The 25,848-nt window shown below is 51.1% G+C and overlaps 2 protein-coding genes across 6 annotated transcripts; both read left to right on the forward strand.

Annotated features, from left to right (window-relative positions):
* The first annotated feature begins 2 nt into the window (after positions 1–2).
* Positions 3–1,563, forward strand: C19H17orf100 (chromosome 19 C17orf100 homolog). The gene has a single exon (XM_063799523.1). The coding sequence runs from the start codon at positions 3–5 to the stop codon at positions 357–359; it is 357 nt and encodes a 118-aa protein (XP_063655593.1). The 3' UTR covers positions 360–1,563.
* A 1,759-nt stretch (positions 1,564–3,322) lies between these two features.
* LOC750581 (polyunsaturated fatty acid lipoxygenase ALOX15) lies at positions 3,323–11,036 on the forward strand. Of its 5 annotated transcripts, XM_054670783.2 has the most exons (6): positions 3,323–3,408; positions 5,316–5,506; positions 5,805–6,081; positions 6,851–7,011; positions 8,001–8,144; positions 9,287–10,999. In XM_054670783.2, the coding sequence occupies exons 3-6, from the start codon at positions 5,991–5,993 to the stop codon at positions 9,539–9,541; spliced, it is 651 nt and encodes a 216-aa protein (XP_054526758.1). In that variant the 5' UTR covers positions 3,323–3,408; positions 5,316–5,506; positions 5,805–5,990; the 3' UTR covers positions 9,542–10,999. The 5 variants fall into 5 exon arrangements, with proteins under 5 accessions (XP_054526758.1, XP_063655591.1, XP_063655592.1 ...); XM_063799521.1 differs by lacking the exon at positions 3,323–3,408 and having other exon boundaries at positions 5,397–5,506; positions 5,748–6,081; positions 9,287–11,036; XM_063799519.1 differs by lacking the exons at positions 3,323–3,408; positions 5,316–5,506 and having other exon boundaries at positions 5,798–5,886; positions 5,965–6,081.
* The last annotated feature ends 14,812 nt before the right edge of the window (positions 11,037–25,848 follow it).

Genomic DNA, 25,848 nt, shown 5'->3' on the forward strand with positions numbered 1-25,848 from the left:
GAATGGCCTCAGCCCGAGGGGCCAAGCAGTCTTCGCCCCGGGTGGGGACCACCCGCTACACAGAGACGTCCACGGTCCGCGTAGAGACCTCGTCCCACCGCGTGGAGACGTCGTCCCGACGGGTGGAGACCTCCCAGCGCCGCAGCGAGGGGCCCTCCCTCTCCCCCTCGGGGAAGCGGCTCCCTGGCATCCTCGAGGCGTCCTCCCGGCACGTGGAATCCTCCTCGCAGCGCACGGAAACGACCTCCCGCCACGTCAGAGCCTCGTCCCTGAGGGTGGAGACGTCTCTGCACTGCGCGGGGAGCCCGACCCCGCGGGCCAAGCCGGCCGCCCGCCAGAACGAAAAAACGGCCCGATGAGATGCTGCTTCCCAAAGGCCACCATGGGGCCAGGGCCCTCAGCCAGGACAGAAAGGCCTCCAGTTGCCAACCAGCCAGCCAGCTGCCAGGTGGACCAATCATTTTCGGTTTCATGGAAACAAACCATAAATCAATGTAAGAAACAGCCAAGCCGCAGTTTCTAAACACAGCCAACGTTTATTGACCGTCCTGCGTCTTGGACCAGCCTACTTTTGACCCAGTGAACTATTTTCACTTGAAGCCAGCACAGAAGGTTTTCAGGCCCAGGATGCTGTCTAAATCGGGTTGATGGACAAAGAGAGGCTGTTTGATCCTCTGAGCCAGGTGAGTTTGGGATCCACAGCCCTCAGAAAACCTTCACCCCTTAGGAACGGAGACCAAACTGAAATAATGACCTGTGGAATGATTCCATGCCTGCTAAAAACTTGAGGGGCAAGGAACAGACTCATAAATTATTAATTGGCCTTTGTTTATGTTTCAAAGTAAATGGTTGTTTTCTTTATGCTAAGTCTTTGTACCTGGCACCCCCATCCATACACTTTTTTAAGGTAGGTTAGATGTGGTTAAAAATGACAGTAAACCCACCAGCAAGCAAAAATAATCTTAGAAGAGAAAGTGAGAGGAGGTCATTGAAACCTGGCCTGAGGTTTGAAGAAGATGGAGAAGAGTTATATTTATTGAGAACCGGCTCTGTGCCAGGCACTAGACGTTCCTCCACTTACGATGGGGTTACCTCCCGTTAAAACTATTGTAAGTTGAAAATATGGTAATTTGAAAATGCACTTAATACCCCTAACCTACTAAACATCATGGCTTAGCCTAGCCTACCTTAAACATGCTCAGAACACCTAAAGTTGAGCAAAATCATCCAACAGAAAGCCTGTTTTATAATAAAATGTTGAAGATCTCATGTAATTTATTGCATACTGTACTAAAAGTGAAAAAGAATGGTTGTATGAGTACTTAAAGTACTATTTCTACTGAATGTCACTTTTGTACCATTGTAAAGTCGAAAAATCATAAGTCAAACCATCTTAAGTTGGGAACTGTCTGTATTCTGGGAACTTGGGCTATAGCAGTAAAAAAGGCAAAGTCCCAGCTCTAGTGGAGCTTACACTCTGGTGAAAAGGCAGACAAGCAATGATGAAACAAGACAATTTTCTATTGTGATTAGCACTATGAAGGAAATACATGGGTAATGTGATAGAGAATGGAAGTAAGTGGCTTCTTTTGATAAAATGGTCAGGGAAGGCCTTGCTGATTAGTTAACATGTAGTCTGAGATATGTGTGAATGAACAGTGATCTGGAACAGGTGCATTCTAGGCAGAAGAACAGCAAACACAAAGGGTGGATGGGAACCAGCTTTGAATGTTCAAGGAACAGAAAGAAGGCCAGTGTGGCTGGAGTGAGAGAGAAGCAATTATATAGACATGGAAGCAGAACGGAAGAGAGGAGTTAAAAGCAAGCAGGGGCCAGTCCACAGAAGGCCTTCTAAGCCACAGTAAGGAATTTGAGATTATTCTAAGGTCAACAGGAAAACATTGAAGGGTTTCCAACAGGGGAACGACATGATGCCATTTACATTTAAAAAATATCCTTTTGGCTTCTGTGTGTAGAATGTGGGACAGTGGTTCTCAACTAAGTGTGATTTTGTCCCCCAGAGGATATATGGCAACCTCTAGAGACATTTTAGTTTGGTTGAAAAGTTGTTGGGAGGGGGTGGGTGGCACATTAGGTGCTACTGGCACCTAGCGGGTAGAGTCCGGGGATGCCACCTGACATCCTACAGTGCACAGGTCAACACCCTCCCCTCTGCCAACGATGAAGAATCACTGGTCCCAAAATGTCAATAGTGCCAAGGCTGAGAAACACTGACAGTTCTAGCAGCTTGGAAAGCTAGAGCATGGTCCACTGGGACAGCGCACCACTTTAAGGAACAGTCATGGAAGAGGGTTACCTTTAAAAGTAAAGAGAAATCATCAAAGAAAACAGCAACACAAACGAGACACAATACCTACCACTCATGGGCCACTATGTAGGAATTTTAACAGTGATCTCTAAGGTAGGCTGTAATAACTGTGGCTTCCCCTATTTTAATAATGCATTGTGACAATTGTTAACAGTGATTAAGTTTCGCAAAAGCTACGTGCTGAATCAATTAAGAAAAACTTAGGATGCAAGCTGAACAAGAGACTCCAGAGAGCCTAAAAGATGATGGAACATATGCATATATGAGAATCACAAGTAACACAATGATACACAGGTCTGGCGACGATATTTCAAACGTATGCAAGCTCATGTGAGAAGCAGAAAACCAATCAAGGACACGCTTTAAGACACAAGGAGGACACGCTTTAAGACACAAGTCCTCTCCCTTAGTCTCGCCCACGCTGGGAAGCTGGTGGGGTCGTGTGTGAATAGCAAAGATGTGCGAACAAACCAAATTAGGAAAACTGCAGAGTACCTTAGCCTTTCTAGACGCTGCAAGAGCCTTCTCTCCTCCCTGTCCAAATACTAATCCTGCCGGGAGTGAGGCCTGGAAGGAGGCCCCGGGGAAGCGGGAGAAGAGGTCTGGGCCAAGGAGAGTTCTATCTGCGAAGACTCCAGGCTCAGAGCGCTACTCACCTGTCTGCAGGGCGACGGCAGCGGCCATAACAAGCAAAGACACCGAATCGCCACCTGCCTAACAGAGGAAAAGCCCGGAGGGGCGGGAGGAGTTCCGGAAACCACGGCTCCCTCTTGCGGTCCCGGGGCACCGAGGAATATGGGGACGGTGGCTCCGCTCATCCCCGGCCAGGCCCGCTTAGCCCGCGCTGGCTCCGGAATGCCGAGGGGGCAATGCCGGGCTGTGGGAGCGCCTGAGGGGCAGGAGTCCAGGGAGGCAGACTTTTACCCTCAAAAGGAATGAGTCCCAGAGCCTGGCACAAGGAAGACAAGTGTGCAAAGTTGGTGGAATGAATTCGGTGGCCTAAATGTACCTTCCTCAAATGCCACGGCTGACTGGGTCTCCTCGCCCACTTCACCCTCTCTTGCAGTCCAACTTGTGAGGTGTGTGTGTGTGTGTATGTGCATGTCCGCGCTTGCCTTTAGATGGAGGTTGGCTTCCCAGCCATCCAGGCTTGCATACACGTGCATAACTCCTACCCCTACCTCGCCTGCCTGCTGTACCAGGGGTTGATTCCTTCTTCCTGCGTGTTTTCTGTCCAAATCCTTTTCTGATTTGGACAGAAAACACGCAGGTGGCACACAGTAAGCGCTTAATAAATTTTCCGGCTACCTGATCTCCTTGGAATTGAGGGCATGCTCCTGTGCTCCCCTCATTGCACAGAGCTCCCTTGTCTGGAAACTCAGCAGACACCGGAGCCGCCGTCGGTCCTCTCGCTTTCTCTATTTTAAAAAACGTTTCAACCGCTAGCGCTGTTGGATCTCTGACCTTTCAGGCTTTATCACCTGGGGTGGAGTGGGTGGTGAGAGGGAAGGGATGGGGAGTCGAGACAGGAGAACGCTCTCGATTTCCCGACCCACCTCCCGTCATATCTCATGTCATATCTACCGGGTGTTCTACCCGGTCCTGTTACTTTTTTTCTTCCTCGAAAGCCCAAATTCCCATCACTGCTCTAGCTCTCTCCCAGATCCCCAAATCCGGATGTCTGTCTCAGGGAACGTCAAAGCAACATGCCCGGATGAGGTCCTCCCCTCTCCCCACCTCCCAGCCCTCTCCTCCTGCCTCCCCCGGTGTCACCCGCGCCTCCTTCCTCTCTTCACCTCCCTCTAAACAAGAATCCGGCGCAGTCAGTTCTAGACCCTGAGCATCTCCCGCGTCCCTGCCCAATATCCGTCCCGCCCCCGACCGCCCGCGTCCTCTTGAACCTGCGGAGCCCTGCTCCCCGCACCCCACGCCCTTGCTCCGAGCTTCCGAGAAAGCGGGGCAAAGGGAGCCAGAAAGAGAGAAAATGCGCACGGAGCAGGTGGCCCCGCGACTCCATGGTGAAGGGACGGGGCACGGAAGGTGGAAAGGCGCGCTCCCTCCTCCCTTTTTTCCTCCCTATGGTGGGCAGTTGGTGACACACAGTAAACGCTCAATAAATGTTTCCGCTACTCGATCTCCTTGGAATTAAGGGGATGCTCCTGAGCGCCCCTCATTCCACACAGCTCTGGTGTCTGGAAACTGCGGTCGCCGGAGCGGTCGTCGGTCCTCCCGCTTTCTCTATTTTAAAAGCCATTTCAAACCTCCAGCGGCCTCGCCACCTCTGCTGCAGACCTTCCAAGCCCTTCTGAAGCCGGAATGATTTCTCCCTAATTCACTCCCCCTGCTTAACACATTCGAACGGCTCCCGCTTGTTCTCGGGACCAAATCCAAAGCCCCTGGCGCCACCTTCGAGAGCCTCCGGACCTGCTGACCCCCCACACCTGGGCTCTGAGCTCCAGCTCCAAGATGCTGCTCGCCCTCCCTTCCCCGCCGCTCTCTCTGCCCTGCGCGCCTTTCCCCTGCCTTCCCTTTCTGTCACTCTCCCTGGCTGAGCCCTCTCCGCCTCCAGGTCTCCGGGAAGGTTGTCCCCAGGCCGGTGGGGCCCCTGCAGGTCCTCAGCCTCGGGCGGGGTGGGGTTGGGGGGTCGCACAGCGGGAATTGCCACCAGCGCGTCCGGGCTCCACAGCGCGCTCGTCCAGGGCGCGGCAGCGCTCAGCCCAGCGCTTGGCACAGTCAATGACCACAGGGAGGAGAAAGTGAAGGCAGGAGCGCACCTTCCCACCTGCCGTCCCCGTCCCCTCAGAACCGAGTCCTGGGGCCATCTGCTCGGCGCGGTCCCTCTCTCTCTGGCTCAGTCCCCCACCCCGATACGTCTCCTCCTCTCAGAGGCTCGGAGGAAGGGCATGGGCGCTGGAGGGAGCAGGGCTCAGCCGGGTGCCCCTCCTGCCAGGCCCCACTGGGGCTGAGCCTCTTCTGTCGCCCGCAGGAGACAGAACTCAAGGTGGAAGTAGCGGAGTACCTGGGGCCGCTGCTGTTTGTGAAACTGCGCAAACGTCACTTCCTTCAGGTTCTGCAGCTGGATCTCCGTGTAGGGCCCCGGAGCCGGGGACGAGGTCAGGTTCCCTTGTTACCGCTGGGTGGAGGTCGACGGCGTCCTGAGCCTGCCTGAAGGCACCAGTAAGCGCGGGGCTGGGGGGTGTCAGGAGGCCTCTGGGGTGCGAGAGAAGCTGGGGGGATGCGCGTGTGGAGAAGAGGGTGCAGGATGGGGGTGCTGGAACCTGGAGCGCAGGGCTCTTTGGGAGTGTCGAAGGGGCGGTGGCTGCAGCTGGCACAAAGTGGCTGGAGCCTGGGGGAGGGGCGTGATGCTCAAGAGGCAGGGGCCACACAGAAGGACGGAGTGATGAGGCTCTCCTGGCAGGGGCGAGAAGAGGCGCTCACCAAAAGTCACTGGCCAAGCCCTCCTCTGGCCTTCTAGGCCGTACTGTGGGCGACGACCCTCGAGGCCTGTTCCAGAAACACCAGGAAGAGGAGCTGGAAGAGAGAAGGAAGCTGTACCAGTGAGCCCTCCTCCCCTGACCCCACGTGAGCTGCTGATGCTTCCAGCACCCACGCCTGATTTCTTTCCTGCCCCACAGGTGGGGAAAGGATGGGTTAATTCTGAATGTGGCTGGGGCAAAACTATGTGACCTCCCTGTGGATGAGCAATTTCTGGAAGACAAGAGTGTTGACTTTAAGGTTTCGCTGGCCAAAGGGTGAGAGCAAGGGGAGGCTGGGTGAGAGGGAGGTGTCCTGGTCTAGTGGAAGCCAAGGGGCTTATGGGCTGCACTGCACTGCCCTGGACCGGCCCGAGGTCGGTGCCTGTGGTTGTCATGTTGGAGTCTCAGAATGATGCTCAAACCCTTTGCCCCATTCTGTCCTGAAGGCTGGCCGACCTCACTATCAAAAACTAAATGTTCTGACACTGGGCATGGTGGCTCACGCCTATAATCCCAGCACTTTGGGAGACTGAGGCGGGCAGATCACGAGGTCAAGAGATCGAGACCATCCTGGCCAATATGGTGAAACCCTGTCTCTACTAAAAATACAAAAATTAGCTGGGCGTGGTGGCACGCGCCTGTAGTCCCAGTTACTCGGGTGGCTAAGGCACAAGAATTGCTTGAACCCAGGAGGTGGAGGTTGCAATGAGCCAAGATTGCGCCACTGCACTCCAGCCTGGTGACAGAGTGAGACTCCATCTCAAAAATAAAATAATGTTCCGACTTGCTAGAATGATCTGAATGACTTCAACCAGATTTTCTGCTGTGGCCAGAGCAAGCTGGCTGGTCAGTCCCCCACCCCAATATGTCTCCCAGGACGCTTACCCCCAGATCCCACCCAACCCAGGGGAATTGAAAGAAGCAGGGTGGGGAGACCAGAGACTTGGGTCCCTCTGGTGGGCTGGAGTCAAGGGGGCATGGTTGGTGGGGTTGGAAGGACCAAGAGCTCAGATCCCACAACTTGCTCAACAACTGCCTTCCCCAGAGCGCGTGCGGGACTCCTGGAAGGAAGATGCCTTATTTGGGTACCAGTTTCTTAATGGCGCCAACCCCGTGGTGCTGAGGTGCTCCGTTCACCTTCCTGCTCGCCTAGTGTTCCCTCCAGGCATGGAGGAACTGCAGGCTCAGCTGGAGAAGGAGCTGGAGGTATGGACATCAGAGCCCTGAGGAAGCTCAGCAGTGAAGTGGGGTGGCCTAGTGCCAATGATGCTGCTGCAGGACCCACTGTGGGCCTGGCTTGCTGCCAGCCAGCAAGGACGGATTCTGCAGGAGAGGTCCTGAGGGACCCTGGAGAAGCTCAGCTGCTCGGCCTCCTTCCCACACGAGAGTAGCTGTGGAGGGAGGGCGTGCAAGATGGAATGGTTGACAGAAACAGGGTCAAATGAAGAAATGTAACTGGCCCATGGTGCTAGGGATTCGGGGAGTGTGCAGAGTAAGAGAATCAGGATCAGAGTGCTGTGGCTGTTCATCAGGAGGCGATATGGAACAACAGAGAGGAAATTCATGGGATTAAGGGCAGATAGGCTTGGATGTGAATCCTGGTTCTGCTATTTGTAAGCTGTGTGACCTCAGGCAAAATACCCAGCCTCTCTGATTATCTGTTTCCTCTTCTGTGCAATTGAGGCTCGTTCAACTAGGTATAAAAATTATAAGGCTGGGCACAGTGGCTTGCACCTGTAATTCCAGCACTTTGGGAGGTCGAGGCAGGAGGATCACCTGAGCCCAATAGTTGGAGACCAGCCTAGGCAACGTGGTGAAACCCTGTCTCTACAAAAATACAAAAATTAGCACCTGTAATTTTTGGTGTAGTGGCATGCACCTGTAGTCCCAGCTATTTGGGAGGCTGAGGTGGGAGGATCACCTGGGCCTAAGGAAGTCAAGGCTGCAGTGAGCCATGGTGGTCCCGCCATGGCACTCCAGCCTGGGCAACAGAGTAATACCCTGGCTCAAAAAATAAACAATGATATGAGGCAATAAGCACATGATCCATTACCTGGTACAAAGTAGGTGATGGAGACAAGTTAGCTTCTCTCTCTCTCTCTCTCTCTCTCTCTCTCTCTTCCCCCTTGGAGGAATCCGAGTGGGAAGAAGATGCTTTATGTTGATAGCAGCCTTTGACCTCTTCCTGCACCCAGGGAGGCACATTGTTCGAAGCTGACTTCTCCCTGCTGGATGGGATCAAGGCCAACGTCAGTCTCTGTAGCCAGCAGCACCTGGCTGCCCCTCTGGTCATGCTGAAACTGCAGCCTGATGGGAAACTCTTGCCCATGGTCATCCAGGTGAGAGGTCTCAGGATTTCTGCTCCCAGTCTCCAGCCTTCTCAGCTCAGCCCCTTATCAAAATGCACTAAGCACCATCTTCAAAGGCGCTGGGCTAAGGCACCCGGGAGACGCGAAAGGAGGAAATGCGCCAAGTCTCTATTGGAGGGCCTTGCAATGTAGCTGGAGAGACAGACTGGGCCAGTCTGCAGAAGCTCCGGGACTGAGGAAGTCCCTGAGGACAGAGACAGCCCAGGAGGGATCGGGGAGTTGGGATGTCGCCAGCCTTGGACGAGGGCCAGGTCTCAGACAAGCAGGAGGGAGAGGAAGGACCGGTCCTCAGGGGCAAGACAGACTGGGCAGAGGCTGAGGTAGAGGAGTCAGGAGATTCCTAGGGGACAGTTGGACCGGGGCCAGACTAAGCCAGGCTAAGGAGCATGAAGTGGGAAGCTGGAGAAGGCTGTGATGAAACATGCTATAGGCACGCGGTGTGGGCGGTGGTGTTTAGGGTGGGTTGGAGAGGGGAGATGCTAGAAACAGGGACTGGGGCAACATGCCGCAGCACTGACCCCAGGAGGAGGGGAGCTCGGATGTGGGTAGTGACCGTCGGGATGGAGAGGACCGGTGGATGCGAGTGCAGAGGGAGATGAAGGAGAGGGGAAAGGGGAGCCAGGCCAGGTGCCTGCAGAAATAGCACTGATAAAGAGAACAGGGTGCCCAGGTAGACTTTTGTCTGGCCAATGTTGAGGTAACGGGAAGACATTTAAATTGTCCAGCAGGCAGCTGAGAACAAGAGATTCAGTCATTTGTGTAGAGGTGGGGCCAAAAGATGAGATTTCAAAAAACAGTGTGGGATGAAGGAAGCAGGCGGTTTGAATCTTGTCCACAATGCAGGGACTGAAAGGGGAAGTGGAGGCTGGAGGAGGCACCAGAAGAGCAGTTTCTGCAGAATGCTGGAGGCAAAGCAGCTTGCAGGGTGCTAATGCACTGAGCTGGTAGGAAGGGGAGTGGAGGAAATGGGAGCTGTAGGGAGAGGCAGGAGTGGGATGGGGAAAGCAGAACAGGTTTGGAGGACGAAGGGCGAGGTTAACATGCAAGGGGGGCGGGAATCGCTGAGTGCCCGGCACTCATGCCTTCTCTCCCCACACTTGTCCCTGCTCCAGCTCCAGCTGCCCCACACAGGATCCCCACCACCTCCCCTTTTCTTGCCCACGGATCCCCCAATGGCCTGGCTTCTGGCCCAATGCTGGGTGCGCAGCTCTGACTTCCAGCTCCGTGAGCTGCAGTCTCATCTTCTGAGGGGACACTTGATGGCTGAGGTCATTGTTGTGGCCACCATGAGGTGCCTGCCGTCGATACATCCTATCTTCAAGGTAACTCCTTATCCCCTTCTCTCCTGTGTTCAGCTGAATACTTGATGGGGACCTTTGTTTCTCTAGAGTTCTCTTTCGGTACAACACCCTCAATTTCAGCATGCTGCCCTGTGAATTCTGGCTGTATTGGCCTGCCAGTACTGCCAGCTCTCTCTGTCCCCTTAACTCAGGAAGATGATAGGACTCTGCCAGGGTTGCTCCTCCCTACTCTGCAGCTGGAAAGCTTTCTCCAGGCAGTAAGCTGGGGCAATTGTGGGACCCACTTTTGTCTGTTTCTTCAGTTATTTCAGGCAAGAGGGTAAATCCAGTTCCTTACTTTACTCCAGCTGGAGGTCTCCTCCTCATTATTTTATATACGTTTTGTGGAAGATTAACTTTACAATTTAGTTTTTAGATAACAGAATATTCAGACAGGACTGCGACTCCATTCATGGAGTAATTATCATAGCTCAGAGATGAATATTATTACTCTCTCCCAGAGACGGATGCAGTGACTTTTGGGACTTTGTGTGTCTCTTTTCTCAAGGAGAGACTAATAGCATCTTTATTTCTATGAAGAATAGTTGCATTGTGTTAGATAGAAAAGAATATTTTATTTTATCTTATTTTATTTTATTTTATTTTTGAGACAGTCTCACTCTGTCAGCCAGGCTGGAGTGCAGTGGCACAACCTTGGCTCACTGCAACCTCTGTCTCCCAGGCTCAAGCAATTGTCCTACCTCAGCCTCCCAAGTAGCTGGGATTACAGGTGTGAGCCACCACGCCTGGCCCATTTTTTCTTTTTAGTATGGAAGTTTAAATATAAATGCTGATTAACCAATAGAACTGACTGTGGGAGTTAGGCTTCGCCCTTGGCTCCAACCCTCTACCTTCTAAAGTCAGCTTCCTGTCTAAGGCTAGGTCTCTGCAAACCATATTCCTGCCTTCTTACCTGGCTCCATGTCGAGCTCATACCAGTAACTAATTCACCCTGGTAGCAGATGTTCCTTCCCTTAGTGGCAGCTGAATCCACGTTGCAACTTTCTAATGTTTGAAGAAGCAGCTTTATTGCATCCCTGTTCAGAATACCAGCACCAGCCAAATGGCACCCCTTATCAAAAGTCTGAGTTTCAGATCTCCAGGGTCCTTCCTCCAAGTTTCTGAAGTTTTAATAATTCCAGGTTCTGTTCTTTCCTGTCTACTGGTAGGGTAGCGCATCCTTTCATATGCTTATTACCCCTGTGGGTTTCTTTTTCTGTGATTTCTCTATTCATATCTTTGCTCGTTTTGCTTCTTTCATGTCTTTTTCTTACTTGAGTCCTTTAAATATTCTGAAGACAAATTCTCACTTATTTGCATTGCAAACATATTCTCAAAGTTTTTGGCTTGCCCCCATCCTTTAATTTTTTTTTAAATTTCAGAAGACAGTATCTCAGCTTTCACCATGTGCCTTTATCTTTCCTGGTTTCCATCTCTGATTTTATTTCATAATGGCAACAATGTGTTTCTGTCTTAATAAAGTGGTCCACCAGGATTGCTATCCCAGTGGTTTTTAAACTGCAGTCAAAACGTTAAAGACTGGTGAAATCAATTTAGGGGGTCCCAGTCAGCATTTCAAAAATTAAATAGAGTAGAATAAAACATATCAGTAGAGCAATATCAGAATACATCACACTGTTTAATAGGAAGGAAGGAAGGAAAGAGGAAAGGGTAAGAAAGGAGGTGGGTTTGGACAATTTTATTTTATTTTTTATTTATTTATTTTTGAGACAGAGACTCGGTCTATCACCCAGGCTGGAGTGCGGTGCCCAGCGTCTGCCTCCCGGGTTCAAGCGATTCTCTTGCCTCAGCCTCCCGAGTAGCTGGGATTACAGGTGCCCAACACGCCCGGCTAATTTTTATATTTTTAGTAGAGACAGGGTTTCACCATGTTGGCCAGGCTGGTCTTGAACTCCCGACCTCAGGTGATCCGCCCTCCTCGGCCTCCCAAAGTGCTAAGATTACAGGCATGAGCCACCGCGCCTGGCCAGGTTTGGACAATTTAGTTATGACCCAGTGTCAAAGTTCTTATTACAATGTTGCGGCAAGAAATGAGGCTTTTGCTAAGTCAATTCAACAAGTATCTATAGGTAAGGACACTTTACAGGAAAAGAGAATGACTAGATAATCATTGTTAGACTGGATACAAGAAAAGAAAGAAAAGTTCTAGTTAAGGATTATTAGATTTATTAAAAGACAGTTAAAGGCCCTTGGATTCCTTCCCTCCAGGGTTGATATTAGCTGAGTGCATAGGTAACTGGTTTCTAACAAGAGGTCATAATCTCATTAAAATTCATCAGAAAACGGCTTAAGCATTTAATCAGGCATACAATTGATTTCCAAGAAGAGTTTTGTGGCTTATATTCCCAAAACATCCTTGTCCCAGCCAGCGTGTGGGACAATCTTTTATTTTACAGTGTATATATTTTATGAAAACTTGTATTTCACTACATATGTACCATATCTTGAAGCAAACTTTATTTTTGACTGTGTGTCACTGTCAATGAGGTTTGAAAAACACTGCTGTTCTTAAGAGCTGAGATCCAATCAAGGCCTCAGGAATTCCTGGGGTCCCTAAACCTGTCCTTGCCGGTAGTAAACCTCTCTATCTCTGCAGGCACCTAGGGGAGGTTCTCCTGTATGTCTTCACAGACATCCTGCATAGCGGTTAAACTCAGAAGTCTATCCATCCCACGTCTGCTTTTTGCCATATAAGATTTCATTTGCAAAAGGGCCCCAATGCTAAAACAAAATCTTTGAACATCATCAAGCTAATCTAATCCCATTGTTTTACTTTGAGGAAACTGAGGCTCAGAGTGAGAACACCTTGCCAGTCGCATGGCATTTGGCCCACCTGCAGTGGTACTGCCCCCACCAGTCTACCAGAGTAGCAAAGATTTCACCAGTAGGAACTCATGTATTTAGTGTTAATGGCCTGTCCACATTTCCCTTTAAAAAGACCAGGAGAGGCTGGACATGGTGGCTTATGCCTGTAATCCCAGCACTTTGGGAGGCCGAGGCAGGTGGATCACAAGGTCAAGAGATCGAGACCATCCTGGGCAACATGGTGAAACCCCGTCTCTACTAAAAATACAAAACTTAGCTGGGCGTGGTGGCACATGCCTGTAGTCCCAGCTACTTGGGAGGCTGAGGCAGGAGAATCACTTGAACCCAGGAGGCAGAGGTTGCAGTAGGCCAAGATCGCACCACTGCACTCCAGCCTGGTGACAGAGCAAGACTCCATCTCAAAAAAAAAAAAAAGACCAGGAGATAAGGGCTAAGCAATTAAATTTCTCCTTAGTGTATATTCATGGATCAGATTTTTTTTACCAAGGCTACTTCACCCATTAGTCATGATAGGGTATAGTTCTAAGGCCTGTGAATTGTTCAAGGGCCTACAAAAATGGCTGAGGCCCAAAAAACTCGTTGCCTTCAAAATACAAAAAGAAAACAAAATTGAAATTAATGAGTGATATAGTTTGGATACTTGTTCCTTCAATCTCCTGTTGAAATTTGATCCCTGGTGTTCGAGATGGGACCTAGTGGGAGGTATTTGGACCATGGGGGCGGATCCCTCATGAATGGCTTAGTGCCATTCCTGCAGAATTGAGTTCTCACTCCTGGTTCCAGCGGGGGATATCGCTGCTAAAAACAGTCTGGCAGCTCCCCTCTCTCTTGCTCCTTTGCTCTCTCCCTGTGATGCCTGCTCTCCTTCACCTTCTATCATGAGTAGAAGTCCCCTGAAGCCCTCGCCAGAAGCAGAGGTGGTACCATGCTTCTTGTACAGCCTGTAGAATTGTGAACCAAATAAATCTGTTTTCTTTACAAATAACCCAGCCTTGTATGTTCCTTCATAGCAATGCAAAATGGCCTAAAACAGTAAGTCCCAATGTGCATAAATTTTAGTATGTATCATATGATATGGATCAGGATCTCCAAAAATAAGAATGTGTATGATCTAGGAAGGTCTCAAAATGGCTCTGTCAGGGTGTCTATACACTGATATCCAGGCTCCAAGGAGATGATAGTGTGGAGCCTTCTCTCTAAAAGTCCTAAGACTGATAGATTCAGCACAGTATTTGGCCCGGAGTGGCCTGAGACAATACATTTCTTTCTTTTAACTTTATTTTTTTTGAGATGGAGTCTTGCTTTGTCACCCAGGCTGGAGTGCAATGGCACCATCTCGGCTCACTGCAACCTCCTCCTCCTGGGTTCAAGAGATTCTCTTGCCTCAGCCTCCTGAGTAGCTGGGATTACAGGCATGCACCATTACACCCAGCTAATTTTTCTTTTTGTTTTGGTATTTTTAGTAGAAACGGGTTTTCACAGTGTTGGCCAGGCTGGTCTCAAACTCCTGACCTTGGGTGATCCGCCTGCCTCTGCCTCCCAAAGTGCTGGGATTACAGGCATAAGCCACCGCCCCTGGCCCCAAAGTGTTGGGATTACAGGCGTGAGCCACGGTGCCTGGCTGGTAAACATTATTTCGTGAAACTTTTTTGTTTGGAATCACAGTGTAAAATATATTTCTGGGAGTCATGGTCAAAAGAGTTGGAGAAAAGTGCGTCTCTAAGGTTTCTCCCAACTAGCGCCCCCTCTTGAGTTCCTGGCCATCTGTTAAGCGTGTGCCATGACAGACGATGGCCAGTAGAGGGCAGACAATCCCCGCACAGCAGCAAAGGCTGGACTTCGGAGGAGTTGGAAACCACAGGCGAATGCCAAGCAGGACAGAAGCCTGAAGCCAGGCCTGAAGCTTCTGAAAGAGACAGAGCACACGTACCTGGTCCTCCTAGGCATCGCAGCACTCTCTGTGTGATATAACTGCAGCCACTTTCCAGTCTCCATCCACAGGCTGGATCCTTGTCTTTGGATATTTTTCACCTCCCTGGGAGTACTTCCAGGTGTCTAGTTACTTTTAAACCAAGGTCCTGTAAAACCATCTTTGTTCTGTCGCCCAGGCTGGAGTGCAATGGTGCGACCTCAGCTCACTGAAACTTCCACCTCCCAGATTCAAGCGATTCTCCTGCCTCAGCCTCCTCGAGTAGCTGGGACTACAGGTGCGAGCCACCACGCCTGGCTAATTTTTGTATTTTTAGTAGAGACAGGGTTTCGCCATGTTGTCTCCAACTCCTGACCTCAGGTGATTCTCCTGCCTCAGCCTCCCAAAGTGCAAAGGGATTACAGATGTGAGTCACCGCACCTGGCCTGGCACTTTAATATCGTAGAGCAGAGAACACACACTGAGCTCTCAGTCTCCCCCAGGCACTGTTTGCAGCACTCTACATGTACTAACTCATGCACTCCTCACACCTAGATGAGGTAGGTCAGGACACTGGGGATTGAGAAGGTTAGGTGACTTACCCAGCTTTCCTGGCTAGGAAGAAGCAGAACCAGGATCCAAACCCAGGCTAGCTGGCTCCGGAGCTTATGCTCTTAACCACCAGCTGCTGTTGGTACAAGAGGAATAAATGCCTAGTCTTCTACCTACTGTATCTACTCCTAAGGATACTGAGGGTGTGATGTGGTTAGGAGAAACCCTGGAGGCCATCAGAAGAGCAGGGGATATTCAAGCCTAAGACAGGAAGAATGGGTAGACACCACTTCATTCTGCTATCTGAAGGGCTGTCTTTGTCAGAGGCATCCTCAAGAGCAGAACTAGAATCAAACGGGGAAAAGCTAGGAGGATTTGGGCTCAGAAAAAAAAAAGACTTTTAAAAATGTATTATAAAATCTGGTCGGTCGTGGTGGCTCACGCCTGTAATCCCAGCAATTTGGGAGGCCAAGATGGGTGAATCACGAGGTCAGGAGTTCAAGACCAGCCTGGACAAGATGGTGAAACCCCGTGTCTACTAAAAATACAAAAATTAGCCGGGTACAGTGGCAGCTGCCTGTAATCCCAGCTGCTCGGGAGGCTGAGGCAGGAGAATCGCTTGAACCCAGGGGACGGAGGTTGCAGTGAGCCGAGATCGCACCACTGCACTCCAGCCTGGGCAACAGAGTGAGACTTCGTCTTAAAAAAAAAAAAAAAAAAAAAAACTTTATTCTACAGACAAACATAGGAAGCCCCATTGAAACCCCAACACTGTGCCACGTCTGTGTCAGATCTCCAGGGAAACCATTTCTCACAGTTGAGCCAGCCCTGTGGCGGTGAGCACTCTGTCTTCTAAAGCAAGAGCAGACAAACGCTGGGCAACCACTGTGGGGGCAGGTGCCACAGAGGGCATTTAGCTTGGCATCAGACAGGAAGCCTGGGGGGTCCCAGGTAGCTCGAGTTTGAGGGGGTGGGAAGGAAGCAGTGGGAAGTCCCTGGGTTACATCTTCCTCCTTGAAGTCTTTAGCTTTTCCCTCTCCTGGTCCCTTGCCTAGGTCAACAAAAATGTCTCATCTCCCCCTGCCCTAACTGGACTCCCATTTCTCTGCCTCTTGCCCACCCCTGCACACCCTAAGCCATTATTCATTTTATTTCCCAGGCTCTTCAAAGAGCTCTCTACCCTCGCTGCTCACACGTCCCCGTCCTGATCGTTTTTCCCTGCCCTTGCACTGCAACCTCACCAAATCTGTCCTTCCCAATGTAACTTCGTGCTGTTTCCCCTTCCCAATCCAATGGCTTCTTCTCGACCCCCAATTTCTCTGACCTTTCCGTAGCATTTGGCTCTGGGGACAATTCCCTCCTCATCAAAACTTTTTCGTCTGTTGTTCTCCATAAGCCTGAACCTCTCTCCCCCTCCCCCACACCCGGCAAATGTCAGTGGTCCCCAGATTTCTTTCCTCCGCCGTAGCTTCTCACTTTGCACACTGCCCCGGCGCTCATATGGCAACCGCTGCCTGACTGCGGATGTCTCTCTCGCCCAGGCCTCCGTCCTGAGCACCAACCTCTCACAGGCTGGGAATCTTGTTCTGGATTAATTAGTTTCATTTTTCTTGTTGTTGTTGTTTTGAGATGGAGTATCACACGGTTGCTTGGGCTGGAGTGCAATGGCGTGATCTCACTTGCTGCAACCTCCGCCTCTCGGGTTCACGCGATTCTCCTGCCTCAGCCTCCTGAGTAGCTGGGATTACAGGTGCACACCACCATATCAGGCTAATTTTTTGTATTTTTAGTAGAGACAGGGTTTCACCATATTGGCCAGACTGGTCTCGAACTTCTGACCTCATGATCCGCCCACCTCGGCCTCCCAAAGTGCTGGGATTACAGGTATGAGCCACCACGCCCGGTCAACCTTTTCTATTTCTCTATAGCACCTACTAAAATGGGACTTGAGATTATTTATTCATTGCTTAATTGTTTATGATCTATGTTCCCCACAGGAGGGCAAGGACTTTGACTTGTTTACTCCTATATCCCCAAACCTAGAACAGCGTCTGGCATAGAGCCAGCATGCAGTAAGTGTTGGTGGAAGGAACAAATGAAGGAATGAAGGAATGGTCAGGATGAATTTCTTGCCTGTGGTTCACTGATGAGAAGCTGGGGAAGGCTGAAGCAAACTCACACGTGCCCCTGACCTCGGTTGCTCCTTCTGTCAGATAAACTCCTGTTTGTCCTCAAATTCCTGCTCCATTTCCACCTCCCCAAGGAGACTTGCCTAGTCCTTGACTCTGAGCCCACTTCCTGGGTGTTCTCACTCCCCACCGCTGCTGCCTGTTTTTACAGCATCCATGTGGTCACTCCGTGAATGATTCTTTGTTGTTTCCTCCTGTCTCTCCCGTGAGATGGAAAGCACATCAAGGGCAGGCCTGTCACAAAGCCTCTTTGTGTTCTGTAGCTATGCGTGGAGCGAATGAACAAGGTTGGGCTTGTCTGGACCTGGGCACGGTCACTGAATGTTCTTGGCCTCTGTAAGGAAGGGCATCCCCTTGGCAGTTAGCAGGGCAGGCACAAGGGGCATAGCATCCCCAGAACATGATGAAGGGCACCTTTGGAAAGCTAGAGAGGCTTTGGATAGAGCTGGAATTGTCTGGTGACACGTGCTCATTCATACTACATGGTCATTATACTACGTGGTCTTAGAATATGTCAAATTCTCACCTTTTCATCCACCCACAATTCACTGAGTTCCCGTTCAGTGCCAGCTTCTGTGATGGGTAATAGCGGTGGGAAACATGCAGAACTGGATGATCAAGTTTAGAATGAGATCGTGCCTACTGTCAGAGCAGTCCAGGAGGGGTGACCCCAGGATCCCTTCTTCCTTTGCCTTCAATCTATTCTAAATTGTCTTCAGCTGGTGATGCACCAGCTGGGCGTCCAGACGTCAGCTTAAACAGACCGCTGTGCTTGCAACAAGCAAGACACTGCAGAACTTGCAGAATCACTGCATCCCTTTCTTAAACCAAGGCCCAACCCCACCATCCCTTTCTTTTCCTTTCTGGTTTGGCCTCTGTAGGTGTGACATCAGAGACACACCTCAGCGGATGTGACTCAGTGAGCACCATTCAGACTCCCCAGGGCCACTCCCATGAGCTGGCCAGGTGGGCAGGCTTTGCTGAGCCTGTCTCCCCACCGGTCTGAGGTCTGCGGATTAGGCTTCCAGACAGGGAGCGGCAGGGCAGGCCCCTCAGTGGGAAGACGAGTGTCTGTATGGCCAGCCGGGAATCAAGAACCGTTCACCCTCCACCAGCAAGGGTGGGGCTGCCCTGAGCTTTCAGGCAGCTGTTTTATGGAATTATTAATTTTAATGCATAGATGGTTTTATTTTCTGCTCATTTTCACATATTCTAAGAACCCTTAAATGTTCCACTATATAGTCTTTTTTCTTTTGAGACAGAGTCTTTCTCTGTCACACAGGCTGGAGTGCAGTGATGCAATCTCAGCTCACTGCAATCTCCACCTCCTGGGTTCAAGCAATTCTCCTGCCTCAGCCTCCTGAGTAGCTGGGATTACAGGCTCAAGCCACCGTGCCCAGCCTATAGTCTTAATATTCCCTATTTTAAAAAATATTCATGGCGGCCTTACTGGAGCCCACGGGATATAGTGGAGAGCACTGCCCTCATGGTCTTTAGATACACATCGTTCATGGTTCTGTTGAATGACTTCCTTACAACACATTCCCAGGAGCAGAATTACCTCATTAAAAGGTATGAACATTTTCATAGCTCTGGAAGCGTATTGCCCAATTTCTTCCCTAAAAAGGTGGTGTTAATTTACACTGCCACTGGCAGTGTGTGTAAGCTGGTTTCAGCACAGCTTCAACAGCATGAGACATTATAATTTTTTTAATGTTTGCTAATTTCATAGGCGTGAAATGAATGGCACATCAGGGGGACTTTAATTTGCGTTCCCTGGTGATGGTGAGGGTGAGCGTGTTTGGAGGTGCTGATGTGCACAGTCTGCCTAGTGGGGGCCTCTCCGCCCTGTCTCAGGCACTGTCTGTTTCTCAGCCTGTGTCTCCCCACAACTCTGCCTGCCTCCCGCCGACTGTTGTTCTTACTGTCCCTCTAAGCCTGTCTGTCTCAGTGTCTTAGCCTCTGATTCCTCTGAGTTTCTCTAGTTTCTAACTGGCCAGGTGTGGAGCTGGTTCATGGAGGTCCCAGCCAAGCCCTGACAAGCTGCAGTCTAGAGGCGGGGCGCAGGGTTCTGGGCACGGGGCTCCAGGCTCCTGCCTCCAAGGGCTCCCTCCCCAGGGAGCTCCCTTCGTGAACTCACATGGTGCCCTTCCTTCCACCAGGGCCTCACCAAAGGCCCCTTTCATGTCTCCAGGTAGCCTCACCTGGGCTGACCTGCTCGATTGGATCCAGTGATTCTGAGATCCCAGAAGTAGCTGGGAGTGAGCAGGCTGTCCCTCAGTGACTCCCTCTTAGGAAGTGTTCCAGATGCCCCACCCTCAGGACAACTCACCAGACAGTGTTGTGTGTCCTGGCCGTTGGGGGTGTGTGGTCTGAAAGAGCCAGAAAGTGGTGTCCCCAAAGTCCAGATGTGTGGACAGTAGAGAGGTCCACAGAGGTGACAATGGCGCCGCCTGCCTACCTTCTCCAATGAGCCCCTTACCTGAAGTGGCAGAAAGAGCTCACCTCTCAGGCCAAACCCCACTTGGCACCAGGTGGACGGGGGGCCACCGAGGCCCCATGGTTTAGCAGGGTCAGAGTGGGGCTGTCACACTGCCCACTTTCGATGGCATGGAAGAGTCTTCAACACTTGGGAAAGTTTCAGAAAGACTTTAGAGAGGCAGCTGGCTTCAAGGGAAGTCTGTGTAGATGTACTGGTGAATCCTCATGGTCAGTGAGTTGCTGACTCCGGGCTCTGGACCTGCCCTGTTGCTGCTTGTCTTTGAGGCAGGTCTTGAGGGCTCTCTACGGTCATCTCTCAGGCCCTTTGGGTGGTCCCAGCCCATTAGAATCGTAGATTGATACCAGCTAGAAGGGAAATCTGACATCAAGTTCTCTCTCTCTTTTTTTTTTTTTTTTTTTTTTTTTTTTTTGAGACAGAGTCTCTCTGTGTCGCCCAGGCTGGAGTGCAGTGGCGTGATCTCGGCTCACTGCAACCTCCACCTCCCAGGTTCCAGCGATTCTCCTGCCTCAGCTGCCCGAGTAGCTGGGACTACAGGCGTGCACCACCATGCCCGGCTAATTTTTGTATGTTTTAACAGAGAGGGGGTTTCACCATATTGGCCAGGCTGATCTCGAACTCCTGACCTCGTGATCCACCTGCCTCAGCCTCCCAAAGTGCTGGGATTACAGGCGTGAGCCACCACGCCCAGCCCTACCCTCTCATTTTATTTAACATTTTAAAAAATTAAAATGTTAAAAGTTAAGCTTTTAAAAAATTATACAAGTAATGAATGTCTGTTTCTAGGATATTTGGAAAATACAGAAAACTATAAAGGAGAAAATATTAATCCTTCTATCAGTTCATCAAAGATAACTGCTATTCTATTTCAATATCAACCTTTTCTGTGCTCATATATTTTTATTATCACTAAGATCATACATTATACGTGATTTATTTACCTCAGATTATATGCATTTTCAATATAACGAAATATTCTTTAAAAACACTGTTAATGACTGCATAATAGTCTTTTGAGCTGACACACCTTAACTAATATTACCTAAATGTCAGGCATGTATGTTTTCAGTTTTTCAAGGATATAAAAATATACCAAAGTAAACATCTTGGGACAGGCGTCATGGCTTACGCCTGTAATCCCAGCATTTTGGGAGGCCAAGGTGGGCAGATCACTTGAGGTCAGGAGTTTCAGATCAGCCTGGCCAACATGGTGAAACCCCGTCTCTACTAAAAATACAAAAATTAGCTGGGCATGGTGGAGGTGCCTGTAATCCCAGCAACTCAGGAGGCTGAGGCAGGAGAATTGCTTGAACTGGGAGGGGTGGAGGGGTTGCAGTGGGCTGAGATCACGCCACTGCACACCACAGCCTGGGGGACAGAGTGAGACTCCATCTCAAAAAAAAAAAATACTGGGTGTGGTGGCTCACGCCTGTAGTCCCAGCTACTTGGGGACTGGAGTAGGGGAGGCTGAGGTGGGAGGATCACTTGAGCCCAGGAGGCAGAGGTTGCAATGAGCCAAGATCGCCCCACTGCACTCCAGCCTGGGAGACAGAGTGAGACTCCGTCTCAAAAACAAAACAAAAAATACTAAAGTAAGCATCTTTATGCATAATTTTTTGTCCACAATTTGATTTTTCCCTTAGCTTAGATTCCTACTCATAGGGTATAGGTATGTTTTAAGATTTCGCATGTGTATTTTTATTTTACTTTTGAGAAAGGTTGAACTAACACAAGCCCATCTCGCCACACACCATCAACTACACCAAGAAATATCATTCAAAGAAACATCGACTAACTCGAAAGACAGTATTTCTGTTGCCTCCTTTCAGTGATCGGTCAGCTAAGGCTTGGAGAGGAAAAGGGACATGACGAGGGTGGTTCTAGGAGTGTGTTATTTCATTCTGTCTTCACAGCAACCCCATAGAAATAGCAAGAGGTGGAGGAGCTAAAGCACGCAGATTAAGGTTAAGGAACTTGCCTGGCCGGGCACGGTGGCTCACGCCTGTAATCCCAGCACTTTGGGAGGCCGAGGCAGGTGGATCACCTGAGGTCAGGAGTTCGAGACCAGCCTGGCCAACATGGCGAAACCCCGTCTGTACTAAAAATAGAAAAATTAGCCAGGCATGGTGGTGTGCACCTGTAATTCTAGCTACTCAGGAGGCTGAGGCAGGAGAATTGCAGGAGAATTGCTTGAACCCAGGAGGTGGAAGTTGCGGTGAGCCGAGATCGCGCCACTGCACTCCAGCCTGGGCAAGAAGAGCGAAACTCTGTCTCAAAAAGAAAAAAAAAGAACCTGCCTGGACTCACATTCAGTTACTAAGAGTGGGAGCGCAAGTTGGAGCCTGTGCCGTTGGGCCCCAGGGCCCTTGTACTTCATGTCACCTCCATGCCACAGCTCCTGTTCCCAGCTGTGATGCTGGAATGTGGATTGGAACCAAGTCATAAAGAAACTTGGAGTTTGGATTTACCCTATAGACAGAGAGAGGCCCTCGATGGGTCCTTAAGCATCAAAGCTGGGTTTTACAGAGATGTTTCTGGTGGACTGGCTTGAGGGAGACGGGAAATAGGGAGGCCAGCTGGGAAACGCAACATACAGATAATGCGATTGACAAACAGGGCTCGCACGGAAGCACACGTGCCTGTGGTTGTGGGAAGTGGGCAGTTGGGAATGCTGAGGGTCTCAGAGGCCTCCCACCATGCCCTCTTCACTGAGCAAAGGCCATTTTTATCTGCTACACGTCAGGCAAAACCTGCGCCAACTGCCAAAGCCTCCACCTCAAATCTAGCAAATAAGAGAGAGGACGGTATGGATTACGTTATATTTAAAACAAGCCCACACAATGCCTGTAATTTTTCATTCTGACGCCGTAATTATAGCTCAAGACCAGTCAGATCATAGTTATCCCCACACCGACCTGCTGTTGGGACACATGGAATTAAAGGCTTTGCTCCCTTCAAATTCTATTTTGGAGGCCGAGCACTGGCAGGTAACGGGCCTTTCTCAAGGCCCGTCTTGTTGGAGCCCCTCCCAGGGCAGCCTCCATGAAGGCCAAGTCAGCACCAGGGTTTCGGGAAGACCACGGATGGCGTGGGAGCAGTTGAGATGCTACCGCTTTGCCCGACCTGAGCCCTGGGCCTCGGGGCTGAGCCAGGGGCCTGGAAGCAGAGGTGAGCACCGTCGTTGGACCAGACCTTGGGCAGGTCTATCCCAGAGCATCTGCACCCTCAAAGATTCCCAAATGCTGCTCTCCCCTGGCCCTGACCAGGGTCCCAGGGTCAGATGGGCCAAGCCCTGGTTGTCCGGCACACTTGTCACAGACAGGCTGCTATTGCCCAAAGGGGCCTAAATTCAGAGAAGAAGAAGAAGAAGAAAAACATCCAAGGAGTGTGAAGGGGCCAGGCTTCCATGGACAGCCTGGCTAACCAGGCCTAGGCCAACTAAGGTTTTCTTCCAGTGTGAGCACCACCCCTCGGCCCCACAATGGCACCCTAGACAGAGCCAGAGTGGGACTGGCTCCCTGCTCGTGGACTTGGGTTACCAGCAGGAGTCAGGAGGGCCAACTGCCCTTTCTCCACATGGCCCTCCCAGGCCCAGTCCCACCTCCCCATAGCCTTGCGGGGGAGGCAGAACAGCATCCTTTCATCCAGGCGCTGCAGGACCTGCTCTATCCAGGCCCTTCATGCACCATCTCATTTACTCCTCCCGTCACTCTGCCAAGGGGGTGTGTTAGTGTTATCACAATTTCCAGTTGAGACATGAACAGATGGAGCTCAGAGAGGTGGCGTGACCGAGGCCACTCAGGTCATAAGTGAGGAGGTCAGAGCTGGGACTGAGTTGTCCTAACATCCCTGGACCACACAGTGCATCCACAGGCAACTGGCCTGAGACCGCCAGGCCTGCTCCTGGCTGTGCCTCAGCAACGCCTTGGTGGTCCCATGTCCTTGGGCAACTTGCTGAGCCCTTAGGCCTAAGGAAGCTCAGGCCCAGTGCCTGTCTCCCAGCCCCCGTCTTCTCCTGGTGCACACTGCACTGCTTCCTTGCCTCAGCCACACCAGAGGACAAGCCCACTCCCTGCACAGGCCCTTGTTCTCATGTCCCCACGTCGATGGTTCCCTCTTCCAGCCAATGGTGCAGCTTACACATGCTTCTGTTTTAACCCTCAAGACATTGTACTGTCACTATTCTTATCACTGTCTCCTGCTAGACTTCTCAAGGGAGGACCTGTGTCCTGTCCCTTTGTTGCTAGTTTTATGCATAGCATGTAGTAGGTGCTCAGTAACTGTTTGTGCAAGAAAAAAAGAAGAATCTAGAAAACTCCCATTTGTCTTTAAAACTCTGCCTAGAATAGATCTGATGAAGACTTTGCTGATTCACACAGACCAAGCTAACCCCATTTACTAGGCTGTATCCTCAAGGACAGGGACAGAGCCTGATTCTTCTCTGTGACCCCATCTCTCAGCACAGAAGAAGCGTCAACCAAGGGTCAGTAAACGTAGAACTGAATTGCTCTTTGCAGTTGCAAACACACACACACACACACGCACACACATACTGCACACTGCTTCAGCCCCGGATTAAGGGCATCATGACCTGAACCAGCCACGTGCCCGTGTTATTGGGCTGAAACCACCCCAGGCTGGCATGCCAGGGATGTTTGCTAAGGAAGAAAACACTGAAATCCTAACTTTAAAAAAAGAAACACAGTGAATGGGTGTTCTATTTATATGAAAATCAGGCCTGTTTTTAGGTAACAGCCCTCCCATCTCACCTCCCCAAGGTGGGTCCTGTCCTTACACCAGTTCCTTCTACACCCCACCCAGTAATCACAGCCCTACCTGCCCCACCTCCCCTCCCCTGTTTGCTCTCTGGGGTTTCCCTCGATTGCAGGGTTTGAGCTTCCAGACATCACAGGGGCCTGTCTCAGACTGGCCCCTTCCCTCCCTCCCTGATGCTGGAGTTAGTGAGAAGGAGGCCAGAGCCAGGGCTCTGTGAGAGGAGAGGGGGCAGGCAGGGAGTCAGTCTGTCGCAGGATCTGTCCCTTACCTGATCCAAAGCACAGAAGATGGATGGCTGGTGCACAGAAGGAGCTAAGCCCTGCTTCTCCCAGGCCTCTGTCAAGCCAGCAGGGTCCCACTCCTTAGCTCAGATCATGCACGGGTGTCCCGTGGCGCAATGCAAAGAGCAGAGGCTTTGGAATCAGGGTTCCAGTCCTGGTCCTGCTCCTCCATTTAGACAAACCCCTGCAAGCCTCAGAGTCCTCAGCAGCCAAAGGGGGGGCATCACCTGCAGAGAGGGCCCACCACGTCACACTGTGGGGCAGGGATGGCACAGGACCAGCCACTCCAGCAGAGGAACTGTTTGTGGAACCCAGCAGGGAAAGAAATTCGACTTTGAGAGCAGCAGCTTTGGCAGCTTAGAAATCATCTGGAGGCTTCCCGTGCACACATTAAACCTCAAGCTCCAGGTAGCCCAGCCCTGGTTCTGTAAGCGGCCAGATAGGCCCACCCGGGCTCTTGGCAGCAGGGGAGGAGCTGGTGGCTCTGAAAACAGCACTGGCTATGGCACCACAGGGGCCAAGAGGACTTTGTCACCTGGCTCCTGCTCTTTCTCCAGCCTCAGGACTCCCTCACCTCCTCCGTCCATTCCCTTGCCTTCAGGAGTCCCACTATGGCCTGAGGAGCATCCCGCTCTCTGGCAAGGTTCTGCTCCTGCTGGAACACCAGATTAGAGCAGGGGTGCCAGGGGCCCCTCAATATGCTGGCAGCTCCTTCCAGCTTCAGTCAGGTTCCAGGAAGAGACCAGGGCAAGCCTGAAGCTGCGGGCTGGGCCTCACCATCCTGGTAAAATTCTGAGCCTCCCTCACAGCTCAGCACTCAGGCAGGCACCCAGCAAACCACAGCTGTGGTTTCCAGAGAGCCAGGCCTCCCACCGCAGGGACAGTAAGCTGAGAGGTGCTGTAGCTATAAATGTGAAGTGGCGAACCGCAGGACACTGCCGCAACCCAGCAGCGGGCGGGAGCCTGCTCCCAGCCTCCCTGCAGGGCCAGCCCACCAAGCCTCAGACCTGCCCTGTCCCCAAGGTCTCTGGGCTCTGAGCAGAGCTGTTTTCTACACCCCACCCGGTATTCTCCCATGGGGCCGCATGGAGGGGGTCCCCGAGACAGTGCAGGGAGAGGGGCAGGCAGGACCCTACATAGCATTTTCTCCACAGTCAATGGCGCTGGTCTCCTCACAAGCATAGTCTTGTTTTCTGTTGACTTATGCAAGAAGAGGGAGGGGGCCACATGATCATTTTGGTGCTTGGTGCTTCTAAAAGTCTTACTCCTTCCCTGGGTGG

This window comes from Pan troglodytes, chromosome 19, assembly GCF_028858775.2.
Source record: "Pan troglodytes isolate AG18354 chromosome 19, NHGRI_mPanTro3-v2.0_pri, whole genome shotgun sequence".
Classification (NCBI taxonomy): Eukaryota; Metazoa; Chordata; class Mammalia; order Primates; family Hominidae; genus Pan; species Pan troglodytes.

Excerpts from the sequence above, each read along its gene's own strand:
- C19H17orf100 (XM_063799523.1), top strand. The coding sequence starts at position 3 with ATGGCCTCAGCCCGAGGGGCCAAGCAGTCTTCGCCCCGGGTGGGGACC.
- LOC750581 (XM_063799518.1), top strand. The coding sequence starts at position 6,607 with ATGACTTCAACCAGATTTTCTGCTGTGGCCAGAGCAAGCTGGCTGGTC. Across the intron at positions 7,012-8,000 it reads AGCTGGAGAAGGAGCTGGAG|GGAGGCACATTGTTCGAAGC; the intron begins GTATGGACATCA and ends TCCTGCACCCAG. Across the intron at positions 8,145-9,286 it reads TCTTGCCCATGGTCATCCAG|CTCCAGCTGCCCCACACAGG; the intron begins GTGAGAGGTCTC and ends TCCCTGCTCCAG.